The following is a 17,614-nucleotide window of genomic DNA, read 5'->3' as shown; positions in this document are numbered from 1 at the left end:
TCTGAAATAGAAAAGTGGGTGGAGGCAAGAAACACACTAGCAGCTGGATGTAAATGATGGCTAGATACCCTTGCCTGTCTTCCTGCTTAATCTAAGGCAGCACTGTCAGAGTGGGTTTGAAAAGGACCCAGAGGTAGCCTGGTCCTGGGGGTAGAGAGGGACTCCACCTGCAACAGGCCTTCCTAGGGACACACATGGCTCAAGTGCCACATGTGGCCTGATGTGGATCACCTCTGCCTGCTGTTTGACTGAGGTGGTGGTGCTCTGTGCTCTGGGGCTCCTTAGAATCCATGCTCATGGCTTCTCAGCAGCAAAATACCTAAGCAGTTGCATGGCCGTTATGAAGAGCATCACTGGCCATGCTTAACCCTGGTGGCAACTGCCAGAGAAAATGCAAAGAAGCACCCTGGGGGCCCTGTGTGTGCTGCACCTGGACCATAAACCACCTGGCCAGCCCCACAGAGGGCAAAAACCACCAGCTAGAGTCTGTGAGCCTCCCCCAACTTCCCCCTCCGCAAACCAGCCAAGGTGATTCAGGACCTCACATTCTGCTGGGCCTCAGAACATGTAGGAGGCAAGAACAGGGCCCAGTTCCCCAGCTCAGGGGATAATTTAAGGAACATAACTAAGTTTTCAGTGGTGTTTTGACCTTGAGAATAGAGTGCCATCATTGTGTAAACAGGTGAAAGTTATGTTTAGATTTTAGAGATATGTTATCACCAATGAGTCCTCATTCAGACAAATGTGCCAAATGCTCTTCTCTACACATGCTCAGTCCATCACCCCTCCACCCAAACCAGGTCCTTCTCCAGAGGCCCTGGCATGTGAGATGACATTTCTGTTCCTCTGAGGGCCCTTCCTCCTCAGGAGCAGAGTCCATGTGAGAGAAGTCAATGACAGTAGTGTCATCCCTCATGCACAGAGCCCTCCCTGCTGCATGCTCTCCACTTGGAGACTTGGCTTCTGTGAGTCTTTGGAACACTCTGGAGCACAGAACAGAACTACCCCAAACCAGCCTGTGTCACTGTGACCTTGGGATTGATGACGTGGGCCAGGGTACTACAGGCACCTGCTCATCAGACAGCATCACCAGGGCTTTGCAATCTGGTTTACATTTTGTTCTTTAAAAAAAAACAAAAACAAAAACAAAACAACCAAAAAACCCCCAAGCTTTATGAATCAATTTTGCAACTGCTAAGGGCTTAGGAAATATATTACAAAGCTGGTTAAAAAGTTCCTGGGGACATTTTAGGGAACAGGAAACTCTCAGATGACTTGTTCTCTTCAAAAAATTACTCAGAATTGAATGCAGCCTGGACACCAACCAAGGGCTTCCTTCATTAAATTGGGTACAGTTTGATTTTGTTCTCGTTGACTGCATGTATTGGAAGAATGGTCTTAAGCAGAACTGGTCAGTGACCAGTTGGGCCACAGTGGCTGGACCAGTGAGCTGGAACCACAGTCACACCACAGCTGAGGTGCTCCTGCTGTGCCGAACCGGCCTCCCTGGCTGCAAGTCCCCTCTGGGAGGAGAGGCTCCGGCTCTGACATTTATCCAGGAAGGCCAGAACGGCAGGGGACACAGGATTCGTGTCAATAAAGTTCCCAACCACTCCCAGCCCAGCTTGGCGGTGGGCCTCCTTCTCATCTTCAGGGCCCCTTTCTGCAGGTGCTTTTGTTTGGTTGTCTTTCAACTTGTTTGACCAACATGGAGAGGACCTGTGCACTGTTCAGCCCCAGGAGGGCCTCTTATCCCTGGCTGGCCCCACCTGCTGGCCACATGGACCTTGGAGATGTAGGACACCAGCACTCCCACCCAGGGAAGGAAGTGGAGGGCAGCCTTCCTGCCAGGTGAGCAGGGCACCTGGACTCTCCAATAGTGTGGCAGAGCAGTGACACCACAGAGGGAGCAAGGAAAGACCAAAGAAGTATAATTGTTGGGCTTGTATATCAAGACTTAGGGACAAAGCACTGAACATTGTGATGTTCCTTTGGAAAAAGAATACTGTTTCAGATGGGGCCTCCCACTACCCATCAATCAAACCATCCTGGTTTGATGCTTCTAGAGTTCAGGGACCACCAGGAGCCTCTCCACCGCCCCCCTACCCCCTCTGCTCCAGACCCCAAGGCTTCTCCTGAGCATGGTGAGTCTCTTGTTTGCACAGCATCTGCTCTGGAAGCCCATGGGCTTGACTGGGCTTATTTTCTGTTCCTGCTGTTTTGTGGCTCCCTGTGTACACGTGAGTGTGGCTCATCTCTGAAACCTGTTTCCTCCTGGAAGAACCCCTGGGTGGTTGAGAGGATTGAAGGCGAGGGTACAAGGAAAATGTTACCAGGTGGAGGCAGAGCTCAAAATAGGACAGCAGTTATTCTTATGGGACAAACCACACTGTGAGACCTGGGGAGGTTGTTGGTGAGCACTACCCTCCAACTATTCCCGTTTCAGCATCCTTAGCACTTGGTCAAATAGGAGTCTCTGCTGGCTTTGACAATAGCATCTGTGAACCGGCTGGAGAGATGAACCTGGAGCTCTTTACTAGCTGGCTTTGCCTTCAAATAGAGGCAAACACCAGGTCCTGCCAGGCTTTCTACATCAGGGTCAGCAGACTTTCTCTATAAAAGGCCAGAGAATAAACATCAAGGCTCTTCAGGGCAAATGGACTGCGTCACAACTCCTTGACTTGGCCGTTGGAGTACAAGGCAACTACAGACAATCTAGAAATGAATGGTTATGGCTGTGTTCCAATCAAGTTTACTTGTAGACTCTGAAATTGGAGTTTATGGTAATTTCCACATATCACAAAATCACCTTCTTTTGATTTTTTTCCAGTCATTTAAAAATGTGAAAACCATTCTTTTTTTAAAATTTATTTATTTATGATAGTCACACAGAGAGAGAGAGAGAGAGAGAGAGAGAGAGGCAGAGACATAGGCAGAGGGAGAAGCAGGCTCCATGCACCGGGATGCCTGATGTGGGACTGCTGCGCCACCCAGGGATCCCTGTGAAAACCATTCTTAACTTGCAGGCCACACTGGTCCCTCAGGCTGTAGGCTGCTCTACCTCCTAGGCCAAGATCACTCATCCCAATAGATTTTTACAAATACAGGGCACTTGTACAACCAACCTAGCCAGTGCTCTTTAATCCTGTCAAAGTCATGACAAGCAAGAGGAGACTGAGAGACCGTCACACACTGGAGGAAACTAGGGAGACACCATAGAGAATTGCAGAATGAGATCCCAGAACGGATTTCCAGAAAGAAGGAGGCTGTTGGGGAAGCCATGTGGTCCAGGTCTGCAGTGTAGGGACCAGCATGACACTGGTCACTATAGAGTGGTTACATGGGGTATACACACCTGGGACGCTGTGAGAGCTGTCCATGGGAACTCTCTGTTCTACCTTTGCAACACTCCTATAAATCTATAATTATCTTGGGGCCTCAGGGTGGCTCAGTCGGTTAAGCATCTGACTCTTGATTTCGGCTCAGGTCATGATCTCAGAGTCGTGAGATGGAACTGTGTGTCGGGCTCTGTGCTCAGCAGGGAGTCTGCTTCAGATTCTCTCTCTCTCCCTCTCTCCTTCCCCCTCCCTCTGCCATGCTTTCTCTTTCTCTCAATAAATAAATTCTCTCAAAATTAAAAAAAAAGGAAATCTGTACCACTTTTCTGACTCAATGACCCCTGAATTGTTTCCAGGATCTGCCCTATTCCTTCCTCTCCATTCTCAAGCAAACACTCCTGAAGCCGGTCAGGGCTGCCTGCTTTTGGGTCCTCTCACTTGGCGTCTCTCCTCTTTAAACATGAGCCTCTGCTGCAGTTACAGGCACTGCAGACAAGAAGGGTCTTTCTGTAAAGATCTGTGTCCTTAAGTCATGGCTACCCTCAGCACTGGTGTTTTCAGGCTGAGCATGCTCTTTAGGGATTTGGCCAGCAGTTCTCTGGCAGGCAGCTGCTTCCAAATTGACTGTAATAAATAGATACAGGGCATTGGGAATCAACAGCACGTTGCCACCCTACTCATATGTCATATAACTACTCTCTGCTGGCCTAGCTTAAAGGAAAACAAAAACAAAAAAAACCAAAAACAAAAAACAAAAACAACCCCAGGTTGCCTCAGTTGGTGGAGCATGCGACTCTTGATCTCAGGGTTTTGAGTTCAACACCCACATTGGTGGTAGAGATTACTTAAAAATAAAATCTAAAAAAAACCAAAAAACAAAAAACCCAGGTTGATGTAATTCTTCAGTGGCAGTGCAATTCAGAGTATAGGGACCGACCAACCTCACAGGACAGTACTAACGGGATCCCCATGTCCTTCAGCTTGTTATCCAGAGTTGCTGGTACATAAGGCAGTCCTCCTGCCTTTCTAGGTCATGGTGGCTATTTATCAATGCTCAGGTGAGAGGCATCAGGCCCAGGAAGATCGCTGGCCACTGCTGCTACTGCTACCATTCTTGATAGTTTGGAATGACCAGTGGTGCAGTGGGGTTGTCCCACATCAAAGATGCCGCCACCTCATGGGACCGTGTCCCTCGTGTTTTCTTGTTTTGTTGGTTGGAAGTCACAAACCACATCAATGTAAACATGGTATTTATTTTTGTATATCTTACTCTTTAAGTGGGGGTGCTTTCTTTGAGAGGGGAACAAGTTTAGTTACAAGGAACTAGCATATGCTTCTTGCCAGCACTTCAAACACTATGGAAGGGTGTGCTACAAGGCACGTGTTCTCGCAGCCCACCAGCCAGCATGCCAGCCTTGGAGCGGGGAGCAGGGAGCAGTATCATGGACCTGGGGTCTAAGACACAGAGAACATACAGGTAGGTGCAGCCTCCAACGTGAGGGAGTTGAGGGGTCGTGGCAAAGCCAGAGCACACTGTCCTATGTAAGGGGCTGGCTGCTGCCTGGCTTCTGCTCTCTGAGTGCCTGATTTCTTCATAGATGGGCTTTGCTCATCCATTTGTCCATTCATGAATTCAGCAAATAGTTACTGTGTGCTAGCACTGCGTAGGCGGTGGTGAACAAGACAGGCATGGCCATTGTCTTTAGGGAGCTCCTGTTAAACAAACACATCAATATGTCATTGCAAATTGTGCTCAGAGTCATAAAGAAAAAGCCCAGACCCTGTGACACAGAATACCACGAGGAGAATGTGCCTTAGTTAAGATGGTAGATGTTGAGAGCCAGTCATGGAAAAAGATAGGGAGAACATTCCAGACAGGACAGTGTGCACCAAAACCAGAAGCATTCAGTGAACCAGAGGTTTGTGTGGTCAGACCATAGAGGGGGATGTCGGCTCAAGACAAGGTCCTCACGGGTCTAGCAGGTTCTTCTGTAGGATTCTTCCTTGTGAGACTGAGAACGTTTTCATGTGAACAGTCAGCAGGAGGAATGGAGGCTAGCTGAGTCTCCAAAGTGGAAGATCTGGCCGCTCTCATTTCTTTATATCCAGAGTCTTGGTGTGAAATAGAGGATCCCAGGAAAGACCATAAAATAAGTCACATGTGTATCCAGCCCCGAAATTGACGTGTTCTTTCATATGACACCAGCCAAAGATGGAAATGCTCACAGTTGGCATCAGCTTCATAAACCTTAGGTCCTGAGTTACGTCCTGTGCTGGCATCTCTTCGTCTTCCTTAGTTTTCCAGAGATTTCAATATATTTTTAAAAGGTAACCACAATTTTCTCAGTGATCTTGTTCCTTCATTATTTATTTATTTATTTATTTATGATAGAGAGAGAGAGAGAGAGAGAGAGAGAGAGGCAGAGACACAGGCAGAGGGAGAAGCAGGCTCCATGCAGGGAGCCCGACGTGGGACTCGATCCCGGATCTCCAGGATCGCGCCCTGGGCCCAAGGCAGGCGCTAAACTGCTGCGCCACCCAGGGTTCCCGATCTTGTTCCTTCATGAACAATCATGTTTAACTATACATCCCTCCTAGTTGCTGGTAATTGCCAGAAGGCAGCCTGCTATGAAGTAAAACTTCAGCAAATGCATGCCACTCACCCCTTCCTTAGTGTTCGGTTGGCCACCTCTACTTTTCAACTTTTTTAGAATAAATGATGCAATGGCAATAACTTGTGGCTTACAGATCATCTTACTAAGTTACCTCAGTGTCAACACATTGTGATAAGCCCTGGATACAATGTGGCACAAAGCATGGTTCTTGCCCTTAAGAAGGTTACATTGTAGTGAGGGAAACACATGTCAGTGATAGTTACACTATCTTGTGATATGAAATAGGGGCATCTAGAGCAGATGGGGTGGGGAGGAGGAGGAGATTAGGATAGGTGAGAGGAAATTATATAAATGAGGTACTCTAAGCCAATATGAGGGGTCCCTAGGGGTAGTGGCAGGAGAGCAACTCAGGGAAAGCAGTGGTTACATTATGGATGGCCTTATCTGCTAAATCAAGGAGGTTAAACTTGAAGTTTAAAGGAGAAGTGGATTACAATTGCTATGAGAAGCATAGGATTGGGTGATGGGCAGGAGGGGATGGCTAGGAAAGGAGACAACAGTAAGGAAACTATTACAGTTTGGGGAGAAATGAAGGATTGTAATAAGCCATTCAGGAAGTATAAATAAATGTAAAGACTAAGGGGTGGCTTAAATATAGTATCAATCAGGATCTTTGGTTTGAAGCAAAAGAAATTTGCTCTGGTTAGCTAAAGTGGAAAAGGACTTTATGTGAAGACTACCTGGTAACTCAAAATAAATGGAAAGATTGGAGAAATGAGTTCTGAAAATGAGCAGGAACCAAAGAAGGCTGGATGCCATGGTCCTGCCACACCGTCAGCTCGGAGAGGTCTTGGGCTCTCCAGTGGTCACTTCTGCTGTAAGTCCTTTTTCCACTGCTCCTCAGCTCCCTCAAATATTGAAGTCAAAATCAAAACCACAGTGAGATGCCACTTCACACCCACTAGGACGGCTAAAGTAAAAAAGAAAAGAACAAGTGTCGGTGAGGATGTGGAAAAGTTGGAACCCTGGTGCACTGCTGATAGGAACATATATGGTGTGGCTGCTGTGGAAAACAGTCTGGCAGTTCCTTAAAATGTTAAACATAGAGTTACCATATGGCCCAGAAATTCTACTACTTAGTATATATAGGCAAGAGAAATGAAAAAAACACATCTGTACAAAACCCTGCGTGGTAGTGTTCATAGTAACTTGATTCATTAAGAGCCAAAGAGCAGAAACATCCCAGTGTCCACCAACCAGTGACTGGATAACCAAACTGTGATAAATGTGTGCAATGGAATATTGTTCAGCCATAAAAAGGAATGAAGTATTAACACCTGCTACAACATCGGTGAACCTTGAAAATATGCTAAGAAGCCAGACAAAAAGGACACATACCGTATGATTCCATTTATGTAAAATGTCCAGAATAGGCAAATCCATAGAGACAGGAGGTAGATTTGTGGTTGCCTGGGACTGGGGGTATTAGAGGGGGAGTGACTGCTGAAGGGTAGAGGGTTTCTTTTTCAGATGACAAAAATATTCTAAAAATAATTGTGGCGACGGTTCACAACTCCGTAAGCATACTAAAAACCACTTTAAAAGGGTGAATTTTATAGTATGCGAATTATATTTCAGTAAAGCTATTATTTTTAAAAACCAACTGGCTAAATTATCCGCCAGCTGGCTAAGGTTGGGACCCATGTCCAGAACCTAACACCCTGGCAGAAAAGGGAGAAGACCCCACTGCTAGCTTTTGGGGGGGGGGGGGTGGCCTCATCCCCAAGGGCTCACCCAGAACTGGGAAGGATATTCAGATGCTGGGCAGCATGCAGGAAGGAGGTGGAAGGCATTTGCGCAGCCTTCTTGACTCCATTTTTCTTTTTTTTTTTTTCTTTTTTTTTCTTCCTTCTAGACTCCTGACCGGGAACTCACCAAGCCTGTTTGTGGACAGGTCTCTCTAACTTTGCTCTAAGTCACTGGGTCCTGAGCAGACACCCTGTGTTTAATCTTTCATTGTTAGAAGAGTGTCTGGATTGCACTGACTCACCTTGGACACATCAGTATTTCAAAGCACTTCATGTCCACTATTTCTTTATTTTTATATGACCTGAAGTGGCCCAACTTGTGGGCAAGCCACTGGTTGCGTGGACAGATATGCAAATTGCCAATCAACTAGTATTTGAACTGGTGAGCATCTGAGTTGTAGTTTCAGGCAAGAAAGATGGAGAGGCAGATTGCAGTATCTAGTTTGTCAAAGAAAAATTTTTTTCAAGACATCCCCAGTCTATCGTTTGGGACCCCATTAGGCTCCACCAGTGGTATGCTGGTAAACATTTGCCAATCAGCTCCGGGTGGAGGAGGACCAGGAGGGTCCTGATGTATAGCACTTGCTAATTTCCATAGTGTCAACATTCCCACCATGCTGACTTCCAATCTTATGATGGATGTGGAGTGAGGAATCCTGGAAACCACAAGAGGAGAGTAGGGTTCTGGCCAGAAGCCTGCTAACTGGCTGTGTGACTTCTGAGTTTTAGTGTCCTTCTCTGCAATAGGAGAGGGGTTTCATACCCGGTAGTACTCCCTTTGGCTCTTGTCTCTGAGGAGGGGACTATAGTCCTTTCTCTTTGGTACTCTCCCTTTGCTAATGGCCTTCTCCCCAAACACCAAAGCATCTCTGTTTACGAAAACAACTTGCTGCTGCAAGTTGCTAGGTGAGGACCAAGGCTGCCGAGAAGCTGGAGCAGGGTCTGCACTTCCTTACAATTATGTATCACACTCCAGAGGTGGAAACTTCCTCAACCCCCCAGATAACAGTGGATTAAGGGTTGAATTGAACAGCCCAGGAAAGAGAGGTAGTTGACCTAGCGTGGGTCACAATGATGCAAGGGGTCACCAGCTCCTTTATTCAACAAATACTTTCTGGTCTCTAGCACTTTTACTATGTGCCAAGCACTGTTCTAAGTCCTTGGCAAATACTGTGTTTAGTTCTCATGATAGCTCCACGAGGCATGTGTTATTTCCATTTTATTTTACAGATGAGGCCCAGAGAGGTTAAGACACAAGCCACAACAAAATAACTCACTTCTATAACCCTATGATCTCTCTTTTAACATATCTAAAATAATAACCAACATTCAGAGAGAGCCTGACTTCCATTTTCCGGTAACCAGGGTTCCAGACAACCTCTCAAGCTAAAAGCTACTAAAAATGGTAGAAAAAGTATTTGAAAACATTCTAAAAAGCCACCACATGCTGACAAAATAATAAGGAATAGCAGAAATTGAAGGAAAAAGAGAACCCTGAAAGATAATCCATCAAAGAAGCCATCTTAACCCTGCAGATAATCAGTCTAGAATATTTGAACTCTAGCATGAATGGTTTTTTGAGCTAAGAGGCCAGAAATAAAAGTCCAGGTGGGAGATGAGACTTGCCCCACAATAATTTGAGACCCTATTGGTATGCTGGTAAATGTTTACCAACCAGCTTTGGGTGGGGTTGGGGAAAAGATCCTGACATATAGCTTTGCCAATTTTCATGGTGTTTTCATTTTTTTTTTTAAATTTATTTATTTTTGATAGTCACACAGAGAGAGAGAGAGAGAGAGAAAGGCAGAGACACAGGCAGAGGGAGAAGCAGGCTCCCTGCACAGGGAGCCCGACGTGGGATTCGATCCCGGGTCTCCAGGATCGTGCCCTAGGCCAAAGGCAGGCGCCAAACCGCTGCGCCACCCAGGGATCCCTTCATGGTGTTTTCAAACCATCAACATGGGGTCACTGTACACAAAGTTGAAAAGTGTAGGTCTGTTAGCCAGCTGCTCACATCACTGATACACCTTCCCCCTCCAACCTGCATAGGATACTAAGCAAACCAGACTAGCTCAATAGGGCAGCCTGTATTTGTATCATCTGGGTGGCCCAGGGACCCAGAAGCCCTGAATCTGGATGTAGGTAGTCCTGGAATAGCAGTGCCCTCAGGAGCCTATCAGAAGCAAACGTAGGGGAGCCTGGGTGGCTCAGTGGTTGAGTGTCTGTCTTTGGCTCAGGTTGTGATCCTGGAGTCCTGGGATCGAGTCTCACATTGGGCTCCCCGCAGGGAGCCTGCTTCTCCCTCTGACTATGTCTTTGCCTCTCTCTCTGTGTCTCTCATGAATAAAATCTAAAAAACAAAAACAAAACAAAACAAAAAAAAAAAAAAAACAAAGGTAAATCTCTGGAGGCAGGTAACTTCGTCCTAAGCCTCAAATTATCACTGTAAATAAATCTTAAAATACAGTGCCTAGCATGGCCAAAGAGAACCAGGCTGATCACAAGGAAATAGGATACCATGAGCAAGAACTAGGAGAAACAGATCCTGAGATACTTGAAATATTAGAATTATCAGACACAGATTGTAAAACAACTGTGCTTTGTTGAAAGGAAGGTTAAAAAATATCTGCAGAGGACAGGGAACTATAGAAAGTGACACTCTAGATTTACAAAGAACATTTGTAGAAAGCCTTATAGTTTAATCAGAGATCAAGAACACAAATACGTCCAGGGGCCATCTGGTAATGTGAGTGAGTAAAGAGACCTGGTGACACACTGGTGACCTGGAAAGCTTCCTCTGAGGGCCACAGGGCACCTCACCCTCAGCTGATTGTTACATGTAGCACTGGGGGACCAGTCTGCAGATTTTCCACTACTTTTGGAGGAGCTGGATATTTGGATTTCTTTTTATTGTGGTAAATACATATAAAATTGACCACTGTAAGATTTTTAGGTGTACAGTTCAGTGACATTAAGTATATTCACAATGGTGTACAGTAATCACCATTATCTAATTCCAGAACTTTTTCATCACTCCAAAAAAAAAACCTCATACCCCTTGGAAGTCCCTCTCTATTCCCACCCCCACCCCCAGCCCCTGGCAACCACCAGTCTGCTTTGTCTCAATGGATTTGCCCAGTCTAGATATCTCATGTAAGTGGAATCATATAATATTTGTCCTTTTGTGACTGGCTTATCTTACTTATTATGCTTTCAAAGTTCATCCATGCTGTGGGATGTATCAGTACTTCATTCCTTCTTAACACCTGAATAGCATTCTATTGTGTGGGTATACACATTTATTCATTCACCAGTTCGTTTTTTATTTTTTTTCTGAAGATTTTATTTCTTTATTCATGAGAGACACAGAGAGAGGCAGAGACATAGGCAGAGGCAGAGGAAGAAGCAGGCTCCCTGTAGGGAGCCTGATGAGGGACTCTATCCCAGGACCCTGGGATCACACCCTGAGCTGAAGGCAGATGCTCAACCACTGAGCCACCCAGGTGACCCTGGTTTTTGAACTTTTGATATCTTCCTATTTTATTTTTTTTAAGTTTCATTTATTTATATAATTTCTATACCTGATATGGGATTCAAACTCACTACCTGGAGATCAAGAGATGCATGCTTCTCCGACTCAGTGAACCAGGTGCCCCAAAAATCTTTCTATTTTTTTCAGACATATATATTCAGAAGTTCTTTGTGGCCCTAAGCCATCAGAGGGTCAAGAGTAGAGAACAATGTTTTATAGCCTGCTGTGACGCATTTTCCTATATAATGTTCAGAATGATTCACTGAGGTATTATTTTATTTTTCGTATTAGGCATTCTATTTCCCCAGTAGCTTTTCTCCCCAAAACCTAAATCTCGGGATCCCTAGGTGGCGCAGCCGTTTAGCGCCTGCCTTTGGCCCAGGGTGCGATCCTGGAGACCCGGGATCGAGTCCCACGTCCGGCTCCTGGTGCATGGAGCCTGCTTCTCCCTCTGCCTATGTCTCTGCCTGTGTGTGTGTGTGTGTGTGTGTGTGTGTGACTATCATAAATAAATAAAAATTAAAAAAAAAAAACCTAAATCTCAGGGGAAACTGCTTGGTTCTGGAATGAGTGGGAGTCTGGGATCCAGCTTATGACTGTGACCTTGAACTTCCCTGGGACTCAGTTTCCCCGGGTAAAATGACTGGTGTTGGACTAGCTTATCTCTAAGAGACACTGGGTTTGCTACTAGGGTCACTCAGTTTCCCTAGCAACCATCTGGGCCCAAAGTAGCTCTGGTCCAGTCGGTGTAGTGGCCGCTGAACACAAAGATGTGGCACCTGGGTTATCCTGATAATTGCAGATTCTTCCCCAGAGCTGTCCTGAGGCACCATGCGGGAAGAAACCACCCCCAAAAGTCCTCCTTGTAGGCCGGCCAGCCCGTTTCACCTGCTAGGGTCATCTGTGCGCTGGCAGCATCTGGTCGGAGGCTGGGACTTTGGTCAGGAGTGGCTTCAAATTTAAATGGTGCTTTTCTGACAGCAACCCCAGAGGGAAAAGAGGAGCCCCAGTTGAAACGCTGATCATCGATGAGCTGTTCCTTCGCGGAAAGCTATTAATAGGCAAGGTCGACCGGCTAGTGGTCGCCCGGGTCCTGGCATCTTCCCTCCGGCTCTAGTTTTCCAAAAGGACGAGGGAAAGGGAAGCGACGTCCCAGCTCGCGTGTCTGCGCAGGGCGGAGGGCCAGCCGAGATCCTGGTTTCCCAACTCTCTCCAAGAGCACCTCGCATCCCGAATCGCCGCCTTCAACTCCGAGAAGTCAGGAGCCCCACAGGAAACTTGCATTATTGCACCCGCTGCCACGCACACCCGGGGCCGCGCACCGGCAGCCGAGGTGGCTCCCAAGGAGTGCGCCCCCCTGCACGGCCGGCCGCCCTCCCGGGGAGCGGGGGGCACCCCGCGGCCCCTTCGGCCTCCGAGTGAGTGTCCGCGCGCCGAGCGGGCGGCGGGGCGCGGGGAGCCGGGGGCCGCCGGCCGCCTCCCCCGGGGGCGCGGGGGTGGCGGGGGTCGCGGGGGTCGCGGGCGCCGGGCCGGGGGCGGGGGCGGCTCGCGGGGCGGGCGGCGGCGGGGCGCCCGGAGGCCGCACTGCTGGCGGCCGCGGCGGCGCTGCTCCCCCTGCTCGGTGCAGCTGGCGCCCGGCGCTTGCGCACTGGGCCCCGGGCGCGCGGCGGCTCCGGCTTTGTGTGTGTGTGTGTGAGTGTGTGTGAGTGTGTGAGAGAGTGTGTGTGTGAGTGTGTGAGTGAGTGAGCGGGCGGGCGGGCGGGCGCGAGTGTGGCCGCCGCGGAGCGCGAGCAGGACCCGGCGGGCGCGCTCCCCCAGCCTCTCTCTCCCCGCCAGAACCATGTCGGGCAGGTCGGTTCGAGCCGAGACCAGGAGCCGCGCCAAAGATGATATCAAGAGGGTCATGGCGGCTATCGAGAAAGTGCGCAAATGGTAAGCGGAGGCGCCTGCCCGCCTCCCGCCCGCCCGCCCGGCGCCGCGGCCGCCCCGACCCCCGGAGCACATACAAAAAGCCGGCGGGCGCCGCGGGCCCGGGACTTGGAGCGGCGGGCGGCGCGCGAGCCGGGTCACCTGCGCGAGGCGGGGGCCGTGGCCGCTGCCCAGGTGCGCTCGCGCCCGTCGCCCACCTGGCGCGGTGGCGGCGGCGGCGGCGGCGGCGGCGGCGGCGGCAGCCTGGAGGCGGCGGGGCGCCCCGGGCCGGGCGGGTGGAGCGGCGGGCCGGCCCCGCCGCGGCGCTCGGCTCCCGGGAGGGGGGCTCGGGGCCGGCCCCAGAAGCCATTTCGTTTTGTGCAAGTCACATGAAAGCGGCTTCCCGCGCGCCGGGGCCGCGATGCCGGCGGCGGAGGGGAGAGCGCGAGCTCCATTGTGCAGGCTCCGAGCGGGCCGCCGCCGTCTCCGTCTCCTCCCCGCGCGCCCCGGGCGGCGCAGCGCCGGCCCCCGCGCCCCTGCCCGCGCGCCGGGCCTCCCTCCCCCTCCCTCCCCCTCCCTCCCCGGCCGGCTGGCTCGCTCGCCGCTCGCTCCCCGCCTCCCAGGCCCGGGCGCCCTCGAGTCTGCGGAGTTTGCAGAGCGCGAGCCGTTTAAATTTAGCGCTTTGGGCTGCCTGGAGCGAGGGCTCTGGGCGAGGAAGAAAGATGGGGGCGAGCGCGAGGAGGAAGCGCCGGGCGGCGGCGGGCCCGGGCCCGGGGCGCCGGGCACCCCCTTCCAGCCGGCCCGGGCCCACCCTTCTGGCCCGAAGCCGCTCCTCGGCCGAGTCTGCCCTTCCCAGAGCCGCGGCTCGTGTGCGTGGTGCCGAGAGAGCCGTTGTTTTTGTTCTCTGCGCGGGGGAGAGAAGGTTCGGCGTCGGCCGCGCGTGTTCCCGGGGCTCACGCCGGGGTCCGTCCGGCGCCGCCTCGTCGCGATTCGCGCGACCGAACGTGTTCGCCTCCGGTCGAGGGTCTGGCCCCGCATCGGCCGCCGCGGGCCAGGCCCCGGGCGCAAGCACGTCGCCGCGCGAGCACATCCCCCCGGGCGGACTTGTTGAAAACTCCCAGCTCCTTGATTTCAACTTTATTATTATTATTTGTTTTTCCCACGGCTTCACCTGGGTCAGGGAGAGGGAGGAGCAGCCTCGACGTCCCGAGTGTCAGCCCTCGCCAGCTCGTCCTGACCTTTGACTTAAAGCCTAAAAAACTGGGCAGGCCCCTGGTGGGGTGTGTTTATGTTCAGGGGTGGCATTTCTTGAGTAAGGCCTTGGTCTCTAAAAACCGCTGGGGGTGAGCCTCCAGCCTCGCCGGATCACAAGTTAGCTGTCCTTTCTGAGTCAAACCCAACAAAAAAGGCAAGAGGAAAATCAATAAAGTCCACGTGCCCCTGGGCCTCCTATGGAAAGGGCTCTCTGCGGATGGCCGGATGCCCGGCCGAGGGCTGGGTTTGGCTCCAATGGGACAAAGAATTTTCAGAACCGTGAGAAGGGGAGGCCTTCCAAAGTTGAGATCGGAGTTTTCGGGGGCTGTGGGAGCTCCCCAGGGCACGCAGGGTGCCCAGTGCCTAACTGGAGCCATTTAAAAATGGCAGTAACAGCTGCAAGGCCAAAACACACACAGGAAAACAAGCCCACAGTCCCCTCTCTGGTGGGATTCCCAGAGGGAAGGCTAGGGTTGTCCCCTGTCTTAGAGCCTGTGCAAAGAAAGAACCAGTGTCTGGGCCTGGGTCCCTTCTGTCAGGGCCCAGGAGGTGAGAAAGGGGCTGGGGGCAAGCTGCCTTTCTCTGTTCAAGGAGGCGTGGTGGAGCTTTCTGCTCCAGGTTCCCAGCAGGACAGAGGCTCTTGCACCCTGACAGCTGCTCCTGTAGGGCCAGTCGGCCAGCTGCTCTGCAGGGAGGGCAGATGGAGCTATGGGGTTTTCTGCCCTGTGGGTGGCAGGACAGGCAGCCTGGAGGCGGGCAGTATTGCCTAGCTCACTTGGCCAGGCCTGTGTTTGGGGGAAGGGGACAAGAACGTGTTGCCCTCCCTCCCTCCCTCCCTGTGTTTTGGGAAACAGGTTATGATAAAGACCTCAGACTTCAGGGTCTAATGGCCAGGCTTCCAGTTCACTTTCTTGCTGTGACCTTGGACAAACTTCTTGAGCCATGGCAGCACCGGGTCTCAGTGCTGCTTTCTCCTTCTTAGAACAGGATCGTATCTCCAAAAGCACTTACTCCTGCAAATAGGAACAGTCACTAATGGTGTCCTTATTGTAAGGTGGATGCTGTAACATTTATGTTTTGCTAATTTTTTTTTCTTTTTTCTTTTTTCCCTGCCCGTTTTAAGCAAAAAATACTTCATTTTATTTCCAGGGTTTCCCTGGCCCTTGAGAAGTCAAATCTCACCTTCACTGTACTTTCAGAATAGTCCTTCCAGTCAGTCCTTGAGGCTTTGGGTTGTTTATTAACTGCGTGGCCACCAACCATGCGTTTCACTAGTAGCGGGGACATCGGGTTGCCAGATTTAGCAAATAAAATTAGAGGATACCTAGTTAAATTTGAATTTTGGATAAACAATGAAATAACTTTTTAAAAATAAGTGATATAAAAAAAATAAAATAAAAATAAGTGATATATGTGTATAAATTTTAGTGTAAGTATGTCCCATGCAGTATTGGGACATACTTACACATACTTATGTAAATGTTACATATCTGAAATTCAAATTGAATTCAGCATCCTATATTTTATCCAGAGAACAGAGGTATCTGGAATACCATTTATTCCGTAACTCTAGGGTAGTATTTCTTCTCAGCCCTGGTGACCCCTAAAAATCCCCCCCTCTGCCAACCTTGAAAAAGCCAGCAGCCAGCCGTGACCACACCATCCCTAGCCACCAGCTGTTTTTCCTCCCTTGTCTGGTATCCCAGCAAGGCAGGCTGGTAGGCTGCGAAGCAGCCACAAGATGGCTGGAAGAAGAACAAAATGGTGGGCCCCCTTTTGGGAAACTGGGCCAGGGTTAGGGGCCCAGTGTGGGTGGAGAAGAGCAGGGGAGGAGGGTCATTGGGTGGGAGACAAAGACTTGAGCCACAGAGTAGGCCCTGGGACCCCTGGGACCCCTGGGCCCTTGGTCTGAAGGGTCCCTCAGTGACTTACTGAAGGAGAGAGTCCTGTTCCCTGGAGACTTCCCACTCATCCCTGAGGGAGGAAGAAACTTGACCGTGTTTAGGCCCTCACCACTTTACATTTGGGGATACCATCCTGCCAAGTGCAGGGCAGGGCAGATGAGCCTGGGCCTAGTTAGGACAACACCAGTCATAGACAAGACCTCCTAAGGTGTCAAGGACTAGCCCTGGGAGGTGAAATCAAAGTGAGGGATTTGCAGTCTCTTTGAGGGAGCCAGTGGGGTCCCCTCGGGCAGTGACCCCAAGATGGTCTCCTTGGCTAGCCTTTGGACCTGGACCGGGAAAAACATTAGAAATTGACCTTGGTCTAGACAATCTGTGACAGGTGCTTGTGGTTTATATGGGAGCCTGTGCTGGGGGCAGGGGAGTGTTTGGGGCTTTATTGCTATAGCTGGGACCCCCTTTTGTCCAGGAGCCCAAGTCTGGAGGGGGGAAAGGTACATACTTAAGCCTCACTGGTTACGGTGTGGGGGAGCAGCAGGGCAGAAGCACTCAGGGTGTGCCCACAGGCAGCTTTGTGGCAAGGTGGGGGTGCAGCCTGCTGAATCTGGGTCCAAAGCCTCCAGGGGAGTAAGTGCTGGGAGCTCCTTGAGAGTCCTTGTTCCTCAGGCACGTGGGCCCCTTGTGGCCAAGGCACTGTGTTTATCAGAGTAGTCAGCAATCTAGATTTCTATGTAGTCTTTCTTCTTCTTCTTCTTTCTTCTTCACTTTTTATTTATTTATTTGTTGTTGTTTTTTTATTTGAAAGAGAGACCACAAGCAGGGAGGAGAGGGAGAAGCAGGTTCCCTGCAGGCAGGGAGCCTGACACAGGGCTTGATCTCAGAACTCTAAGATCATCATCACCTGAGCCCAAGGCAGACGCTTAACCCACTGAGCCACTCAGGCGCCCCTGATTTTTTTCTTCTTAAAGCTTGTCAATTAGTTAAAATTTAAAAAACGAGTGTGCAGACCAGACAAAACATACCTGTTGGGCACTTGTTTGCCACCCCAGATATGAAGTAGTGAGTGCAGCTTAATTCCCTCAATGAGGGCAGGGGCTGTGTGCTCTGGGATGATAGGTTCGGGGATCTAGTAGGAACTCCACTGTTTCTCTGAGCGCAAGGTGCTGCCAGCAGGAGGAGACACTCAGAGCCCACTCACTGGTCATGTCTGTGAAATCCATTCTGTCCTGCCTGGTGCTTGCTCTAACTTACTGCC

General features: G+C 50.3%; 1 protein-coding gene across 3 annotated transcripts in view; it reads left to right on the top strand.

Annotated features, from left to right (window-relative positions):
• The first annotated feature begins 13,006 nt into the window (after window positions 1-13,006).
• BCL7A (BAF chromatin remodeling complex subunit BCL7A) overlaps window positions 13,007-17,614 on the top strand; it is a 30,720-nt gene continuing 26,112 nt past the window's right edge. The window contains exon 1 of one of the 3 annotated variants that reach the window (XM_072802408.1): window positions 13,007-13,225. In XM_072802408.1, coding sequence (XP_072658509.1) covers window positions 13,134-13,225 — 92 coding nt within the window. In that variant the 5' untranslated portion in view covers window positions 13,007-13,133. The remainder of the gene's footprint in view (window positions 13,226-17,614) is intronic. The other 2 variants (XM_072802407.1, XM_072802406.1) reach the window with 2 other exon arrangements.

Source organism: Canis lupus, chromosome 27 (assembly GCF_048164855.1).
Source record: "Canis lupus baileyi chromosome 27, mCanLup2.hap1, whole genome shotgun sequence".
Lineage (NCBI taxonomy): Eukaryota > Metazoa > Chordata > Mammalia > Carnivora > Canidae > Canis > Canis lupus.
This window is presented reverse-complemented; position numbering and strand designations above follow the sequence as displayed.